We start from the raw sequence: 18,627 nt of genomic DNA on the forward strand, positions 1-18,627 counted from the left end.
TGAGAAAGGGTTTCACTATGTAGCCTTGGATGACCTGGACCTCTCTGGAGACCAGACTGGCTTGAACTCTCAGAGATCTGCCCCTTAGCCTCTGGAGTGCTAGGATGAAAGACATAAGTCACTATGCCTGGCCTGTTTTGTTTTTGTTTTGTTTTGCTTTTTTAAGTGTGCTTAAAATAGAGAAAGATTGGCCTCTCATATCAAATATCAACAATATGGTATTATCGTTAAAGAGACCAGTGAGTTTCTAGACAAGTAGGTACCAGGGTCTCTTTATTTAGTGTGTTACAGAACAGTAATTTCCTAATTTTAATGTGGTACTTCTACCTCTCAAAGTATCTTTATACCTCTTAGGTCTTTTGGTTCACACATCAGCCCAGTTTCTTACTTTTCTGCAGTTAGCTCCTTTATATTTTTTCAGTTTACAAAAATTAAATTTTAGTTTCCTAGATGCTTATGTGTAAACCAGCTGTTGTTTGTACAACTCAAAATCATGACAGATTAGTCTGTATCCCATTTGGTTATATTTTGATTTTTTAAAGATTCTATTTTACTTTTGTGTGTGTGTGTTTCTGTGTATGGGTAAGTGCCAGGAGAGGTGTCACATACCCTGGAACTGAAGTTACAGGTAGTTAGGAGCTGCCATATGGATGCTGGGAATTGAGCCCAGGGCATCTGGGAGAGCAGCAAGTGGTCTTAACCACTGAGCCATCTCTCCAGTTTTATATTTTAATATTTATTTTCTCTTAAAACTTATCAAAGAATAACTGACATCTGGAATGTATCTGTCACTTCCCAAAATGTCCTCATGTCGCACCTCCCCCTCTGCCTGTCCCTAAGAAACCATTGACCTACTTTCTCTACCTCTACAGCAGTCTGCATTTTTTACCTGTAATTTTCAGTAGATACGAGGGGGGAAGGTCAGTAGGACCATTCAAATGGTAATGTTCTTCTTGCTTGAATCCAAGTGACATTAAAATGAAATGGGACAAATACTTTTGATACCTAGAGTCTTCTTTGGTTTTTCGAGATAGGGTTTCTCTGTGTAATAGCCCTGGCTGTCCTGGAACTCACTTTGTAGACCAGGCTGGTGCTGAGATTAAAGGTGTGTGCCACCACTCCCCGGCGATACCTAGTCTTAATGGATGTTCTAATATTTAATAAAAATGATGACAACTGACAGGCATTGGCTGCCAGCTATATATACCAGATGTTGTTCAAGCTTTTAGTTTGATTTGTTTCGTTTTCTTTCCTCTTTTTTTTGAAATTTGAGAGAGAAGTTTCTCTGTAGCTCTGTCTTGATACAGACTATGTAGACCATGTAGACCAGACTGGAATTCAGAGATTACCTGCCTTTGCCTCCCAAAATTTGGAATTAAAGATATGTGCCATCACTACCCAACTGTTTGTTTCTTATTAAACTTTTTACCTATGAGGCAGGCATAGTCTCATGTTACAGAGTAGGAGACTGAGACACAGTTAAGCTTCTTGCCCAAGAGCTGGAGAGTTGTCTCAGCAGTTACAAGCACTTGCAGAGACCCTGGGTTCAGTTCCCAGCACCCACATGGTGACTCGCAGCCATCTGTAACTCTAGTCACAGGAGATCTGTCTTCTTCTGACCTCTGCAAGCACTGGGCTACACATGGTACACAGATATACAGGCAAGCAAAGTACTCATGCACATAATGTAATAAAAAAATTGAAAAAAAAAGTTGCTTGCCCAAGGACATACAGCTAGAGGTGATAAATTCACACCCAGATAGTATGACTTACAGTCTCCACTGCCTCCCAGATAGAACTAAGAAATCCAAGCCTTCTATTAACCTTAACACCAGTATGATGAAACAGCACATGATTGAGTTAACTAATCAGGGGCCAGTTTCATGTTGAATGGCAACCATTTACTTTCAGCTTGGACCTGATTTGGAGGTGTGATCACTGAAGCCTTAGTCCCAAATCAAGTGCCTTTCTACTGCTGCTTCTGAAATCAAAATCATTTCTTCATGATTGGTTTAATTTTACCTGTGTCTTCGTTGTTTGGTTTATCTTGTTTGAAATCAGTTTGATCCCTTTACCTTTTTGTGTTTTCTGGAAGATTTTTTTTTAAACTTTATCTAAATTTTTGTTTTCTAGATGATCCAGATCCTGATGATGGATTCAATTATAAACAGATGATGGTTAGAGATGAGCGGAGGTTTAAAATGGCAGACAAGGATGGAGACCTAATTGCCACAAAGGAGGAATTTACTGCTTTCCTGCATCCTGAGGAATATGACTACATGAAAGACATCGTTGTGCAGGTAGGCAAGGCCAAGGGTTCCCAACCACAATTCAGCTTCTCCTTCTGTTGCTTATGTATTCTGCTTAAGTGCCTTAGGCTTTTTGCTGGTCATAAAACTGCCCATTAAATAATGATTTTCCATTTCATTGGTAGTTCCATAAAGTTAGGAGTAAGAGGCTTGTTGTTCAGAAGTCAGGTAGTTCCATAATACCCAGGAGTTCCCACAGAAGGCGGTCTGCTAACAGTGCAGACTCGGCTCCCATTAGCAAGAGCTCAGCATGACTAGGGCTACAACCTTTTGTTGTTTGATAGTGTCCTATCATAGGTTGAAACATAAGTAATGGCTAATATTTAACAGTTCTCTAACTAGAAGAATGAGTGCCCTGTTCTTTCCTTCCCTTCCTCCTTTCCTCCCTTCTTCCCTCCCTCTCTCCCTTCCTTCCTTTCTTTTTTGTTTTGTTTGGGTTTTGGATTTTTGTTTTGTGTGCATTTGGGGTTGACTGGCTAGCTAGCTTGGATATCATTCCATATACTGAGCCTGGGATTTGCTATATAGGTCTGTAACTTGGGTGAACATTAGCCTCTGATCTTCCTTTCTCTGGCTCCCAAAAAGCTGAAATTACATGTGTGTGGTATCCTTCCTGGTTTTAACCATACACATCATACTGTCTTCTAGAAAATTTAATTAGAGACTAAGTCTTTTTCTTTTCTATTTAGGAAACAATGGAGGATATAGACAAGAATGCTGATGGTTTCATTGATCTAGAAGAGTATATTGGTAAGTCTCCTGTTTCTAGTGTCTTTAAATACTGAAATGTTGTAATCCATAGAAAGAGTTTACCTCATGGGTCAACTCTTAACAGATTGTTAAAGCAGGCCAATGTGGTAAATAGAGTCATTACAAATATAACTGGGACAGGAGAGGTTGGCATGTCCCAGTTTTGACCAGAGGTTCTAAGTTTGGTTCCCAGCACCCACACTGCCTATAACTACCACTCTAGAGAATCTGATGCCTGCACTCACACACACCATACCTTCACAAAGACACACAGATGCATATATGTACACATAATTTTTAAGTAATATTAAAAAACAAAGTATATCAAATAAATTGATGGAAAAGCCAGGCATGAATCTCAGCTCTTGGCAGGTAACTGCAAGAAGATCAGAAACTCAGGGCCACTCTGGACTGCTTGAAACAAGCAGGACTAGTGAATGGGTGACTGACTAAGGCTCCAGTGACTGTGTTATGCACATTTTCTGATAAGTCCATAAGTTACCATTTTATTTAGGGTATTTATTTTGGCCACACACATCCTCTTTTTTTTTTTTTTTTTTTTTTTTTTGGTTTTTCGAGACAGGGTTCTCTGTGGTTTTGGAGCCTGTCCTGGAACTAGCTCTGTAGACCAGGCTGGTCTCGAACTCACAGAGATCCGCCTGCCTCTGCCTCCCGAGTGCTGGGATTAAAGGCGTGCGCCACCACCGCCCGGTTCTCCTTTTTTCTTTTTATCTCTACGAGGGAGTAGGAATGGGGCTACAAATGGAACGTGAAAGGCGATCACATGTATACAGTGTATCATGATCGTATCCGCTCCTACTTCCCTGGGAAACTTTACTATCCTGAGAATAATTTAGCAAATTGCTTTTACAATTACTCAGTGTCTTTGTTACCATTCTGTTTTGAAACATTCTTCTAATGCTCATCTTTTGGTATATTGAGACAGTGTTTTACAATGTTGCTTGGGCTAGCCTTGAATTTGTAACTATTTGAGTTGTTGGAGGTCTGTACCTGGTAATAATACCTTAACAAATGAGTACTTTGGCTATTTTGTTCCATTCTGCTGGTCTCTAGTCCCTCTATTGATGGTTTCCTTTACAGAAGCTTGAAGATTTGTGTGATTACATATGTCTGCTTTTACTCTTGTTGTCCTAGTTTTGGCCTCTTAAAATATCCTGTCTGCACTGATGTCATGACTATGTGTTCCTCTACTGATCTTACAGTTTAGAGTTTTGCATTTATATCTGATTTATTCAGTCTTCTATACATAGATATGCAGCCTTCCGAGTACCATTTAATGAAGAGGTTATCCTTATTTATTGAAAACCTTGTGGCTACAGATATATCTAGGTTCTCAGTCTTTTGCACTCCACATTCACACTTGTTCATAGTACTTTTCTAGTGAACTTTCTCATTTTGTTTGTTTGTTTTGGTTTTTGTTGTTGTTGTTGTTGTTTTGATCTCTGATCTCTGCTATTAAGTATTAAACCAGAAAGGGAGTCTTAGTTTACCTCTGCTCCTGTTGGACTCACTCGTTGCTCAGATATTCTTTCCTCATCCCTGTCAGAGAAAATGGGATGAATAGTGAGAGAGGTTTTTGTGAAATAATTGAGTTTCATCCTGAAAGTGCCATGTTTTCTTAATTCAAGTTTATCAGATTTCCTACTTTTAACTATTTTCTTTTTATTCTTGGTTTTGGCATTTTGTTGGTACAGTAAAAGTTGAGTTCCCCATTTAAATTTCTGAAGCAGAGAAATTCAGGATAACCACAGTTAAGTAACATCACTTATCAAGCATTGAGGCCAAATAAGGAGATAAAGGTTTTCTTCTGCATCGTACAGATTCCGGGGCAGAGAAATTACATTGTGAAGTTATAGAACAATCAAGAGTATGTGTAGCTTTCTTTGTAGGTCAGTAATGATTGCAAGCTTGTATAGCTGAGATGCTGGGTATGTGCCAGTTTCTGCCCTGTTAGAAAAGATATCATATAGAAAAAGTAAGAAGGGGCCAGGCCTGTAGACCCAAAGCTTCAGGATCTCCATGATACAGGGCAACAACAGGATATTCAAGAAGAGTCCCAGTGAGGGCCCAGCATTCATAGTGTAGCAGAAACCAGAGACCTGAACCAGACCAGTTACTCATTGCAGTGAACACTTGGACAAAAAGGTATACTGTACGACTCACTACTCCCCGCCACAGCTTCCATAACAAGATTTTTCCTTCTTTTATTTTCTCCTAAATTTTATTAGGTTGAAGAGCAAAGGGTGGATATAAAGGGACGGGGAAATAAATCAGATCAAGATACATGATGTGAAAGACACAAAGAAATAAAAAGGGGACTGGAGAGATGGTTCGGTGGTTAAGAGCACTGATTGATTTTCCAAAGGGCTAGGGTTCAGTTCCCAGCACCCCTATGGCAGCGCACAACTGTCTGTAACTCTAGTTCCAGAGGATCTAACATCCTCACACAGGCATATATACAGGCAAAACACCAATGCAAATTTTAAAAAAAGTTAAAAATAATTACTACAGGAAGTAGACCTGTAAAAAGAAAGTGAGAGTGTCTATCCAGCCCCTTTACTCTCCCTTTCTTATTTGACACAGACCCTAATCATCTTCCTATTTCGTCTGTATACATTTCATTATATATTTCTATGGTGCATTTATTGTTCCAAACTTTTTTTCAAGACAGTCTGAACCAAAAAGTTCATTCCTTAGTATTATCTGGTAGGTTGAATACTTTTTAAACAAACTAAAGTAATATTTTTTGTCATCTTTACTCACATGCCTTTAAAATGTACTCATATGTATAGTTTAACTTCTGTTTTGTTTTTAGGACAGTGTCTTGCCATGTAGCCCAGACTGTTCTCACATCCTCCTGGCTCTGCCTTCCCAGTGCTGGGAGTGGTGTGCACCACCACAGCAGACCTAAAAGGAATTTCAATGAATGCCATTCACTTATGTTTTAAAGTTGTTATCTAAAATATTTAATTAGGCATTTAAACCATTATAAGCTGTGTGTGGTGGCCCTGCCTGATCCCAGCACTTAGGAGACAGGAGGATTCTGTGAGGTTGAAATACACCAACTCTTAAACAGTAATTGAGAAGTTTAAACTTGAAGAGGATAGTGGATGATGCACAGGAGTCACTAAAAACTATGCTGAGGGCTTCATGGTTATAAGAACAGTCCCTCATTTTTAGAGCTAAACTCAACAGTATATGGGGGTAGGTAGTGCCTAGTATTTGCCCTAAAATAAGTAGGGTGGGGATGTCATGGATAAGCACATGTGCACAACCATGGCAGCTGTAGGAGTTGGTAGCTAAGTGGGAGATCTACAGATTTTTTTTCTGCGTTTGTGTATGTTTGAAAGTTCACATAATGAAAACAAATAGTTGTAAGTAGGGTATTGATCATGATGCCTAGAATACAATGAGCACTCAATAAATGTTAATTACTTTCTTGTGGGTTTTTTGAGACAGGGTCTTACTGTGTAGCTCTGGCTACCCAGAAACTCACTCTGTAGACCAGGCTGGCTTCAAACTCACAAAACTCTATCTGCCTCTGCTTCCTGAGTGCTAGAACTAAAGATGTGTGCCATCACATCCAGCTAATTGTTATTTTTGCATTTATTAGTTACTAAAGGGAAAATAGTGCTTTGACTTATATGTGCCTGGAGAAAAAATAAATATGTAAAATATACACATTTTTCCTTAACTAAACTGGAAGCATTTATTTTTGTTTATATGTTTATGTTAGGCACCGGAAGTCAAATCCAGGACTTGGCATGCTAGGCAGGCTCTTTGCCACTCAGCTACATCCTAGCCCTATATAATTTCTTAAATGCCAATATTTGTTTGGCAGCAGTGTGACCATTCTTTGATCATAGTGATTTTTGTTTAGTTTTGTAGGGATGTTCATCCCATTTACTAGTCACAAAATGCAAAAAGTAGTGTTGACTCGAGAAAACAAAAAAAATAGCTATTTCTCTACTATTTGTATTTTATTTATTTTTAGTTTTTGCAAACATTTTTGTGTTCTTGATACATTCTATCTTGGAGTTTTATCTTAATTATCTTGACATAATTACTTACAAGTGTATTGTGCATTTAAATGGAAATATCAAAAGGCTTCTTTTGGAGAATAAAGCTTAGTGTTAAGTATCTTACAGATTAAATTACTCTGAAAATGTTACACAGAACTGAACAGGTGGTACCTGCCTGCAGTTACAGCCCTTGGGAGGCTGAGGCAGGAACATCTCCAATTTGAGGCCAATCTGGGGTAAGACCCTGTCTCAAAAGGGCACTTCCTGTATGCATGTTACCTTAATATAAAACGAAACTATCTGTTACTGAAGCCCTGTCTATGTAGCCAAGTGGAATGGGAGATTTGTGATGGCCATGCTACTTTGTGTCTTCCAGCTTCTTTGGAGTTAAATGCCAAAATGTATGATGTAATCTATCATCAGAATTGTTTTTAATGATCTTATAACTAAAATTAAGACTCAGTTTTTGTTTTTTATACACAAAAATTTAGAAGCCTCTTGACATTTGTTACCAATTTCCCTGGCCATCTGCTTTCCTAAGACTAACACCAATGCTTTTAATTGTCTCTAGAGCTTCTGCAAGTAAAGGAGGAGATTGTAGAAGGGAAACAGAATAGAAGCCTTAAGTGTCATGCCACATTCTTACACAGTTGAATTTTTAAGAAAAAAAATTATATACGTGCAGTTGAGAATCAGGAATTTGCTTCTTTACTGATTGTCCCTTCTCGGTGTACTTTTGGGGGTGTTCCTCTGCATGGGGCATGCTTGTCCTGATGGAAACCACTCAGACAGTGCACTTATGTAGGCATTGGCTGGTAGGGAGACAGTTTCCTTCAGAGTTTATAACTAGACCTCCTTAAACCAGTGTCCAATATAATTAGCCACTTGGGGTAAAATGCAGTGCAGTGAGCGAGGGAATCTTACTTGGTATTGGTCAACTCATTTCTTTTATTTGAGATAACTTCTCATGTAGCTCAAGTTAGCTTTGAACTTCTTCTGCCTCAGCTTCACCTCCTTATTTCTGCCTCTTTTTCTCCCCCACTGAGACAGGGTTTCTTTGTGTAGCTCTGCCTGTCCTAGAACTCACTCTGTAGACCAAGCTGGCCTCAAACTCACGAAGAGTTCTGAGTGCTGGGATTAAAGGCATGTGCCAACCATTGCCCAGCTTCTGCCTTCATTCATTCATTCATTCATTCATTTATTTATTTATTTATTTATTTATTTATTTATTTATTTATGATACAAGTTCCACTCTCCTGTCACTTGGTCAGCATGTGGAAATACTCTTGTTAAAGATCCACAGTTAAGCCATGGACAACTACTGTACTTTCTAAAGTCTCTCTCGCTGGCCTAAGAATACTGTGTGACTGTGTGTGGGTAGCCTTTGGAATAAGACTAATTCTGTTGTATGTGTGCTTCTGCACACAGGTGACATGTACAGTCATGACGGAAATGCTGATGAGCCAGAATGGGTGAAGACAGAGCGAGAACAGTTTGTTGAGTTTCGAGATAAGAACCGGGATGGGAAGATGGACAAGGAGGAGACCAAAGACTGGATCCTCCCTTCAGACTATGACCATGCAGAGGCAGAAGCCAGGCATCTAGTCTATGAGTCAGACCAAAACAAGGTAAGTCGTTCCAGGCCCAAGCAGTCTAGCCATGATCAGAGGCTTTGTAGGGGATTGTCTTAAACAGATGTCATCAAAATATATAGTGTTTTAGAGTCTTATTTACCTCAGATCTGCCAAGGACCTAAATTTAATGACCAGAAATCTTCAGGGCAGCACTAACTTATCTGATCTCATTTTGGAAAGTGCTTCCTCTGTGCTCATGGTATTGGAGAAATCTGGACTTCAGCAAAGAGTAGTGGTTTAAAGCCTGACACAACATGTATCAGTTCTAACTGTTGGATCTCCAGGAAATTGTCTTTTTAAAATGTTGGTTGTTATTTCCTGTGTTCTTTTACCTTTTACAGGCTCATTCTACCTTTTTTTCCAAGCCAGTTATTGCCATTCTAAATCAAATACACACACATACATAGAATTTTTAGAGGAAGCAGAGCAGACAGACTGACAGCTGACTGACTGACTGACTGAGACTCTCAATATATAGCCCTTGCTGACTGGCCTGAAACTCCAGTGTAGACCAACTTGGCCTCCAGCTCACAGAGACATGCTTGCTTGTCTCTCCATTGCTAAGATTAAAGGTATATCACCATTCCCAGCATCAAATATATTCTTAAAATTTAAGGCCTTTACAGGGGTTATAAGCCAGCTTTTCTCTGGACTCTGTTAGAATTGAAAATTATGTGAGGTGCTTAGGTAATCACATTTTCTTCTCCCCCCCCCCCAGAACTAGCTCTTGTAGACCAGGCTGGCCTCAAACTCACAGAGATCCACCTGCCTCTGCTTCCCAAGTGCTGGGATTAAAGGCGTGCGCTACCACCACCGCCCAGCGGTAATCACATTTTCACTAAGCCCTGTCACCTTTTCAGAGATCTGGATGTTAAAGATCAGACTTGTTTGTTTGTTTGAGCATCTCTAGTCTTCAGGTGCTGTGTCTCAGGACCTTATTAAGGGCTGATCAGTTTTAAGCTCTTGCTCAGCATCACTTCAGCAGCCCAGTTCTCATGCCCCGAGTTGTGAGAATGTGTGAGCAGTCTTCTCTGAGGAGTCTTGGTGCTGTTTGAGATGAGTGACCCAGCCTGTTTTGATGTGGCTCATCTTGTTAGAGTGGAGGTGAAATGAGGATTGGCCCTGGAGAGTTCACTGTTCCTGCCAGACCTCGATCTGATGCACCCTGGAGTAGCAACCCAATGTTCCTGGCCATCTTCCACCCATGTCTGGCAACTGCCCCGTAGTTGACTCCAAAAAGAATGTTTGCTGCCTAGGGAACAGATTTGTGTCTCTGTCCTGAAGTTGTTGAGTATATTTGGCCCATTTTTTCCACTTTTGACTCCCCCCCCCTTTGAAATAGAATCTCCCTCTGTAGCCCAGGCTAGCCCTGAACAACTCTTCTCTCTGGCTTTCTGAGTACAGGGGTCAAACCCAGGGCCTCAGTCATACTAGACAAACACTTTATCATTAAACTATATCCCCAGCCGACTAGTGACCTTCTTGATGAAAAAAGGGGGGAGGGAGGGAGGGAGATGAGAGAGGGGGGGGGGGGGGAGAGAGAGAGAGAGAGAGAGAGAGAGAGAGAGAGAGAGAGGAGAGGAGAGAGAGGGGAGAGAGAGAAATGGAGGATAACACCTGAGTTTGCATGTAGCGGGAACTAGAACCTTACAGTATTACAGTCTCAGGTTACTCTTATTTTATAGCAATCTTTCTGAATTTGGAATGGAAAGTATATATGGTCTCAGTTCTCTGTTCCCTATGATTTCAGGATGGCAAGCTTACCAAGGAGGAGATTGTCGACAAGTATGATTTATTTGTGGGCAGCCAGGCCACAGATTTTGGGGAGGCCTTGGTGCGACATGATGAGTTCTGAGCTGCAGACAGAGGAACCTACATTTCTTCAAAAGTAATTTATTTTTACAGCTCTGGTTTCACATGAAATTGTTTGCGCTACTGAGACTGTTATTACAAACTTTTAAGACATGAAAAGGCATATCAAGATAATGAAAACCACCCTGCCCCCTTCCTTCTCCCCTCGAGGGACTGGGGGCCGTGCTTCTGAAGAACAACTCTGAGTAGTGCACTCGTGTCTGTAGTTTACACTTTGTATAATGTATGACATGGTGTGTTATTTTTATATTGTCCTCTAGTTGGGAGTATAATATGAAGGATCAAGATCCTCAACCCACACTTGTAGGCTGACATTAGCCCTTTACTTTCTCAACCCCTTGACACGTAGTTTTTTTATAATGCTCACTTAACTAATTTTTTAAAAAGCCTGAGATCAATAGAAATGTTCAGAAGAGAAAAAAAAGGAAAAGCATGTACTCCCTGATTTATGTTTAGAGAGAGAATGCTTTATCTTGCCTGTTGAAATGCTTAATTTTCAAGTGGCCGTACAGTTGTCACAGGCCCAGCCACTGAGCCTGCCATTGTCTGGGCAAGGCTCGATCCCTGTGCTGTAAGACAGTTTGACATGCACTCTTTTCCCCCGTTAGGACTAGCTATTTGCTAATTTTGTCAAGCACAGCTGTGGTGGGAAGAATTAGGGCCAGTGTCTTGAAAAATGAATCAAGTAGTGTGTATGATCTCTTCCCAGGGCTATTTCTAGCTCTCTGTTGAGCTGTTTCCAACTGGAAACAGCCGGAAAACGAAAGGAAAAAAGTGTGTGCGGGGCATGCATTTTATTCTGATGTGTGCCTATGGAGATCACCGCAAGGCCCCATCCAGCCCCCCAGGAACTAATCTTGGTTTTACTGCAGTTACAATTGACTTTCTGCGATCATGTCATTGAAAGTGCCTTTAACAGGAAAAATAATCACCAAATGGAAATTTGTTTAAGAAGCCACAAGATGACTGATTTGGGCACCTTACATGAAAGCGTTGAACCTCCTGATGATGCAGTGAGGAGTTTTCCCCTTCTTTTTCTCTTGTGGACAATAGCTGAATAGCAGTATTAGTTACAAGCTTGGTTGCAGTGTTCCTATCTTGTGGGCTGTTTCTAAAAACCTCATGCTGCTGATTTGACCAGGATCCTCATACCTCAGAACGCAAACCACTCTCTGTCAGGCCTCTGACTCAAGGATGGAAGGACAGACATACAGAGGAGGCTCTTTGGTTTGAGGACCACTGCTCATCCTTCCTGTCTTTAACCTATCAATCCCATTTTGTCGTATCCCTTTCTCTCTGACACTAAAAGGTGGGGTAGGTAGAAAGGTCACAGATTGTCAGGTTGCCATCCTTATCAAAAACCCTGTCTGTTGCCAACTCCACTTACCCATATTTTGTGCAACCCAATATTTTGATCTCTTACTAATGGGCATCTTAAGAATTAATGTATTCCAAATCTTTAACCCTCAGGATACTAAGATAAATATATGTATGTATAATCTTTATTATTTCCTATATCTGAATAATACATTCAGGTGGTGGTGCTGGGTGATGGTCGTATCTGAACCTAGACCTACCCTTTGGTCTTCCACAATCCTGTCGAGGTAGGCTGCATGGTGTGGTAAAGAGCCAGGTGTGGTGTAACTTCACCCCAGCCATTGCATCAAGCTCTTGATAGAAGATACACTCGAAGTTTTAACCCCAGGATAGGAGTAATAAACATTCTCTGCCTTCCAGATTTTCAACTCTTTATTGTTAAGGAGACCAGAGATAATTAATGCCACCAACCCTGACTTAGAGAGGGTGCATCATACACTGTGTGGCAAGAGGGCCTTACGGCTCTTTTGGTGCACAGAGGCTAACACTGATGTGAAAGTCACACACTTAACCAGCAAGCTTAGTGTGCTACCATGGCATATTCCGGACATAGGGTGCTCAGCAGCAAGAACTGCTCTCATCTCCATGAGCCCCATATAGTGTTGGGGTTTAGGTTTGGGTTTCTGGTTTAAATCAAGTCTGAGGCAGTGAGCAGTAACTGCATGTCCATAGGGTGTGCTCTGTGAATGCTAAGCTCTCTTGAATTTGAGTATTGGTTCTTTTTTATAGAGTGTAAACCAAGTTTTATATTCTGTAATGCAAGCAGGTACCTATCTGTTTCTGAATAAAAACTGTTTACATTCATCAGGGGCGTGTGTCTCTTTTATTCTCTTGGAAATGGGATTGTGTTCCAGGCCAGCCAAGACCGCAAAGTGAGACCCTGTCTCAAGAAACCAAGAAGGGGCTAGAGAGATGGCTCAGCAGCTAAGAGCACTGGTTGCTTTTCCAGAGGGCTCAGGTTAAATTCCCAGCACCCAGATGGCAGCTCACAACTCTGTAGTTCCAGTTCCAGGAGACCTGACACCCTCGCACAGACATACATGCAGGCAAAACATCAATGCACATGAAATAAAAATAAAACATTTTTTTTAAAAGGAAGAAACCAAGAATTAAGGAATATATGGGATTGTGGCTTAGAATTCTGTAATATAAAATGTCAAAGAGAAGGATTTCTAGAATGTCCCACCGTATCTCCCCGCCAGGCTGAGAAAGAGCACTGCCTCCTCCCTCACACTTAGTCCTTTGCTGTTCCTGAGGTTTCTGGTTGCTTCTCACAGCTCCAACCCTCCTGCCTTCCAGTGCTGAGACGCATCCAGCATTTCTTGAGCATAGCTGAACACATTTATCTTGGTTTTCATTTTAAAGGGATTCATTTTCCAGGAGCAGCAGGTATAGGGAGAGTGTAAGGTAAAATGTTTTTAGCACTTGGGTTTGATTTATAAATGGTACTGAGACATGCAGATTCATTTTGAGGATGTCATGGGATTAAACCACTAACTTTAATCAGTGCACAGCTTTAAATGGATACATCCATTTAGCTAAGTGGAGAGGAGAACACCTAGAAAAAATTCTGTTTGAGATGGGTAAGCTGAGGCAGCTCTGGCCATGGCTACCACAACCTCGGTCTTTTAAATTCGCTGTAGGCACCTGCCCCTATCGCTCATCTAACAGGGTGTGTCATCCCAGACCCAGCAAGGGGGATGAAAAATGACAGAGAAGGAAAGTGTGCCCTTTCTCTTACAGGTCTCCACTTAGGGGGCGAAGGTACCACTTAGGAGTAGAAACTGACTGTTGAAATGGTCCATGTGGGAGGAGCAGCCTCGCTGACAGGAAGGAGTGCTCCCCTTCCCATCTATCTCTTCCCTGTGCTAGGGTTTTAATGGAGAGTGTAGAAACTAAATGTGGTGTTCTGCTTGCTGCCAGCAGGCCAGTTAAGGTCCTTAGTGAGGGCCAACTTTGCTGGAAGAGGTGGTAGAAACTTCTGTTTTCTGAGAGCCAGGCATCTCGCTTTCGTCACTCATGGGCTTCCTGCACACCATCTCCAGGATGCAAGCCCGGAACTGGAAGGAAAGGTGTGTGTCATCCTTGCCCTACAAACTACTTAAACTTTATTTATTTGGTTTTTCGAGGCAGGGTAGGGTTTACTTGATCTTGCAAGCTAGACTTTAGAAGGGCTGGATTAAGAGTTTGCAGAGGACTGGACGTAGATGGCGGTGCATGCCTTTAACTCCAGCACTTGGGGACAGAGGCAGGCAAATCACTGAGTTTAAGGCCAGACTAGTTTCCATAGAAGTCTGGGACAGTTGAGGCTACACGGTTTGACCCTATCTTAAAAAGGGGGAAAAAACTGCAAAAAGTTAGACATCTGTTACTGTTGATGTTACTACGTTTTCACCAAAACAGAAAACTTAAGGGTAGGGATGTATAACTCACTACTAAGAATATTTGCCTGGCATGTGAAAGGCCCTGTGTTCAATCTCCAGCATTGCTAAGAAGGTTCCCAGTCCATCCCCCCTTTAGAACAACTTGGTCTTTCTGACTCAAGGTCTAACCTTTCTTCTAGTGTTTTAGGAACCACATCCTCCATATATAAGCCAACCAAGAGCTTCCTGGCTCGCTTGGACTCTGGACCTTTCCTCATCTATGAGGCCTGTGTGGCATCCAGGGTGCCGAGTTAAAACGTCAATAAGCAAAGAACCAGGGTCTAGTGGACCAGGTCCTCATGGGAATGTAGGTAGACAGCTTTACCTGCTTATTCATGAAGCCGTAGATGATGGGATTGTAGACACACGAGCTCTTGGAGAAGAAGGCGGGGATGGTGACGAAGCGTAAGTCTATCCCGTGGTTACGGTTGTTGACTATGTACATGGCCAGGGCAGCATAGGGCACGTAGCAGAGACAGAAGGATCCCACCATCACCACCACCATGTGGCTCACCTCCCGTTCAGCCTTCTGGGTCGTAGCTGACTCTTGCTGCTGAGCTGCCACCTGGAATTGAACACAGGTCATACATAGCCTCAACTCCAGATCTCTGAACCCTGCTGTGTAGCTGAGTTTGGCTTTCCCTTGAGGGAGGCATCATGGAGGTGGATCTCAGCTCTTTGGCGTTAGGAAAGATGACAGTCTCACTCCGTTTCCTCCTCCTCTCCCAGGTCTTTGTCCCCTTTCCCCACTGTCTCTTGCTGGGATAGAGCATCCCTCCCACCTGCTACCGAAGTGCTCTACCTACCGCTGAGTTGTGATTGCACGATCTTTCATTCCCCCTTCCCTACTCTTGCTAGCTCCCGTCTGACCACGGGCACTCCAGACGTGTGTCCTGGGGCAGATACACATGCTCTCGGTCCTGGAGCCTCCTGATTCACTCCTACCTGACCCTCTCAAAGGCCACTCACAGCTCTGAGAGTCCTCAGCAACTGCGAATAGGAGAAGCAGATGAGGGAAAGAGGCACGATGAAACAGAACAGGAAGAGGAACCACGTGTAGTACTCGCTTCGATACTTGGTGCCAACTGTGTACCAGTCCGGGCCGCAGGAGCACTGCAGGCCCTCGGGGATGTACCTGAAAAGGATCAAGAGTTCACTCGGCTCTCCCTGAGAGCTAGCAGGGTGGGAGCTGGCATTCCTGGATTAGCTTCTCCAGTTGGAAGGATACCAAAAAGACTGCAGTAATTCCAACTGCAAAGTAAACACGGATGTCTCCAGCTGCCCTTTTTTCCTTTCTCTCCAAACTCAGATCAAAGAATAAAAGGCTATACCCAATCTCTCTTCCCACATCAAACCGCTACCCTGCCCTCTCACCTGCTCCAGCCAAAGAAGGGTGGGATGGACACTCCGATACCAATGATCCAAGTAACCAGGACCACCATCAGTGCATGCTTGGAGCTGAAGCGGAAGTTGCCAAAGGGCTTACAGATGACAATGTAGCGCTCGAAAGCCAGGAAAGCCAAGGACCATCCTGTCACTAGACCTGTGGCAAATGTGAAACAGAATAGACAGCCTCACCCAGCCTGGAGTGGAATACAAATGTAACTGAGTCCAGAGAATCGGAATAGCGGTTAATGCTCACGCATCCTAGTTCGGTCAAGTACGCAGGGTGATTAAGAGCCTGCTCCAAACCAGAAGCCCGGCTCCAGGTTCCAATCCTGGAGTAACATCCTTTGCCGCTCCCTAGCCCCGGTTGCCTATGGTGCTGTACCTGCTGCAGAGCCCAGGAAGGCCTCCAGAGCACAAACGTGGGGGCCAAAGAGGAAGTAGCCGTGACAGCTGGCGATAAAGACAGTGAAAACGGAGAAGCTGCAGAAGAGGAAGCCCCCGAAGGATACATTGACCAGGATGTAGTTGAGGGGCTGCCGCAGCTTTTTGTAACGCAGTGTGGCCACCAGCACTATGGCATTTAGTGGGGTCCCTGCGAAGAAGACAAACCCCATAAAGGCTGCCTGGAGGTGGAAAGCCCAGACAGGAGCTATGTGGTACTGAGGCCCGTCCCAGGGCCCCACAGAGGAGATATTGCGGAACAGGTAGAAATCGTCCTCTCCTGACATCTTGTGCTTGGGATGCCCTCGCCACCACCTCCAGTCCCTCTTATAGATTGTTCTTCTGCTTTGCCCCTCCCCACAGCACCCTCCTTTAAAGACACAGTAGGACTCTGAATGACCCTAAGCCTCCCAAAGATGAGGTCCAGGATTAGGGCTCTCTCCACCCCCACCTAAACCTTTCATGATCCCAAAGCTGATTGTGTTCTTCAGAGGATAACAGATTAGGGTCAGGGAACCTGGATCTGCAAGGCTGGGTGCTGAGGTGGATCAATATTGGTTCCTGTGGCCTGGAAGATGCTGACCTATATCCACTGCAAATGCCACCACACAACTTGTCCCCCGCCTCTGCACCTCACCCTGGCCCTTTGTGAAAGGTGCCCATCCTGAGTGTCCCTATCCAGAGCGGCTGACAATCAGCCTCTGGAAATGGGAAGAGAATGAGTGGGAAGCACCCTTGGGAGCATTTTTTAATTTTTTAAAATGATATTTTATGTACATTGGTGTTTTGACCATGTGTGTCTGTATGAGGGTATCAGACCCTCTGGAACTGGAGTTACAGACAGTTGTGAGCTGCCATGTGGGTGCTGGGATTTGAACCTGGGTCCTCTGAGAGAGAAGCCAGTGCTCTTAACCACTGAGCCATCTCTCCAGCCCACTTTGGGAGCACTCTAAACAGCTATGATGGAACATGACAGAAGCAACTCCACCCTGCTTTGAGTCCCGGGTGTGCCTGCTTCTGTGTCATTGAGCCTCTGCGGTGAATCTTCCTACTTGGACCTCCAGGCTGCCTCTTAGATTTGACTTCTTTTAGATTAGAACAGGAGAGAATGATACTCTTCTGAATGAGGTGATGGACACCGAGTTAGCCTCTTAGCATGGAAATGGATAAGGCCACAGTCTCCCAAAGCCTGCCCTTAGGGACACACTTCCTCCAGCAAGGGTCTACACCCTGAAAGTTCCGTACCCCTTCCCCCCCCCCCTATCATCAGCTGTGAACCAAGTGTTCAAATACATGACCTATGGGGGCCCATTTCTTTTTTTTTAAATATTTATTTATTTACTTATTATGTATACAATATTCTGTTTGTGTGTATGCTTGCAGGCCAGAAGAGGGCACCAGACCTCATTTCAGATGCTTGTGAGCCACCATGTGGTTGCTGGGAATTGAACTCAGGACCTTTGGAAGAGCAGTCAGTGCTCTTAACCACTGAGCCATCTCTCCAGCCCTGGGGGCCATTTCTTATTCAAACCACCGCAGCAAACTAGAATATGGGGGCTAGAAAGATGACTCAGTGGTTAAGAGCATTGGCTGCTCTTAAGAGGACCCAGGTTTGGTTCCCAGCACTCACATGTGGCTTACAAGCAACTCCAGTTCCGAGGAGATCCATCACCTTCTTTTGGCCTCCACAGGCACCAGACATGCACACAGTGCTCATACGTACACATAGATTGGGAAAGAAAAAAAAAGCCGGGCGGTGGTGGTGCACACCTTTAATCCCAGCACTTGGGAGGCAGAGGCAGACAGATCTCTGAATTCACGGCCAGCCTGGTCTACAGAGTGTGTTCTGGGAAGACTGCAGGGGGTAGCCATTAATGCAGTCATCTGGTCAAAGGGCTAAGAGTAATTGACTATTGAGTGCTCAGCCATAAATGAAGCATCTGTATCAATCCGTGTGTGTGTGTGTGTGTGTGTGTGTGTGTGTGTGTGTGTGTTTTAAGCCAGGGCTGGAGAGATGGTTCAGTGTATAAGAGTACATACTGCTCTTCCAGAGGACCCAAGTTCAGTTCCCAGCATCCACATAGAGTGGTTCACAACTGCTTTAACTCCATCTTCAGGAGATCTGATTGTGTGTGCATGTGCACACACACACACACACACACACACAGACACATACACAAAGAGTCCTAAATACAAATTAAAATAATAAAAAAAATGCATTAAACAAAAAACAAAGCCCAAAGCCACAGCCACACCTGACCACGGTATGTGTTGCAGTCCCTTGACTCCTACCTAAGTCAAAAGCACTAGGAGGAGACAAGTCAGCCATGTTGGAAAGAATGACATTCCCATCTGCACACGCAGGTTACCTCACATAGACGCTCATGTA

At 43.2% G+C, this 18,627-nt stretch overlaps 2 protein-coding genes across 5 annotated transcripts in view; one reads left to right on the top strand and one right to left on the bottom strand.

The window, feature by feature from the left end:
- Calu (calumenin) overlaps positions 1 to 12,789 on the top strand; it is a 29,133-nt gene extending 16,344 nt beyond the window's left edge. For all 4 annotated transcript variants that reach the window (XM_005365738.2, XM_005365741.3, XM_005365739.3 and 1 more), the window contains exons 4-7: positions 2,134 to 2,300; positions 2,999 to 3,059; positions 8,531 to 8,730; positions 10,487 to 12,789. In XM_005365738.2, the coding sequence (XP_005365795.1) occupies positions 2,134 to 2,300; positions 2,999 to 3,059; positions 8,531 to 8,730; positions 10,487 to 10,591 (533 nt within the window). In that variant the 3' untranslated portion in view covers positions 10,592 to 12,789. The remainder of the gene's footprint in view (positions 1 to 2,133; positions 2,301 to 2,998; positions 3,060 to 8,530; positions 8,731 to 10,486) is intronic.
- A 307-nt stretch (positions 12,790 to 13,096) lies between these two features.
- Opn1sw (opsin 1, short wave sensitive) lies at positions 13,097 to 16,525 on the bottom strand. Its single transcript, XM_005365745.2, has 5 exons — positions 16,180 to 16,525; positions 15,783 to 15,951; positions 15,378 to 15,543; positions 14,734 to 14,973; positions 13,097 to 14,045 (listed from the first exon to the last, which is right to left on the bottom strand). The coding sequence occupies exons 1-5, from the start codon at positions 16,523 to 16,525 to the stop codon at positions 13,926 to 13,928; spliced, it is 1,041 nt and encodes a 346-aa protein (XP_005365802.1). The 3' UTR covers positions 13,097 to 13,925.
- Positions 16,526 to 18,627: the final 2,102 nt, after the last annotated feature.

This window comes from Microtus ochrogaster, unplaced genomic scaffold, assembly GCF_000317375.1.
Source record: "Microtus ochrogaster isolate Prairie Vole_2 unplaced genomic scaffold, MicOch1.0 UNK4, whole genome shotgun sequence".
NCBI lineage: Eukaryota > Metazoa > Chordata > Mammalia > Rodentia > Cricetidae > Microtus > Microtus ochrogaster.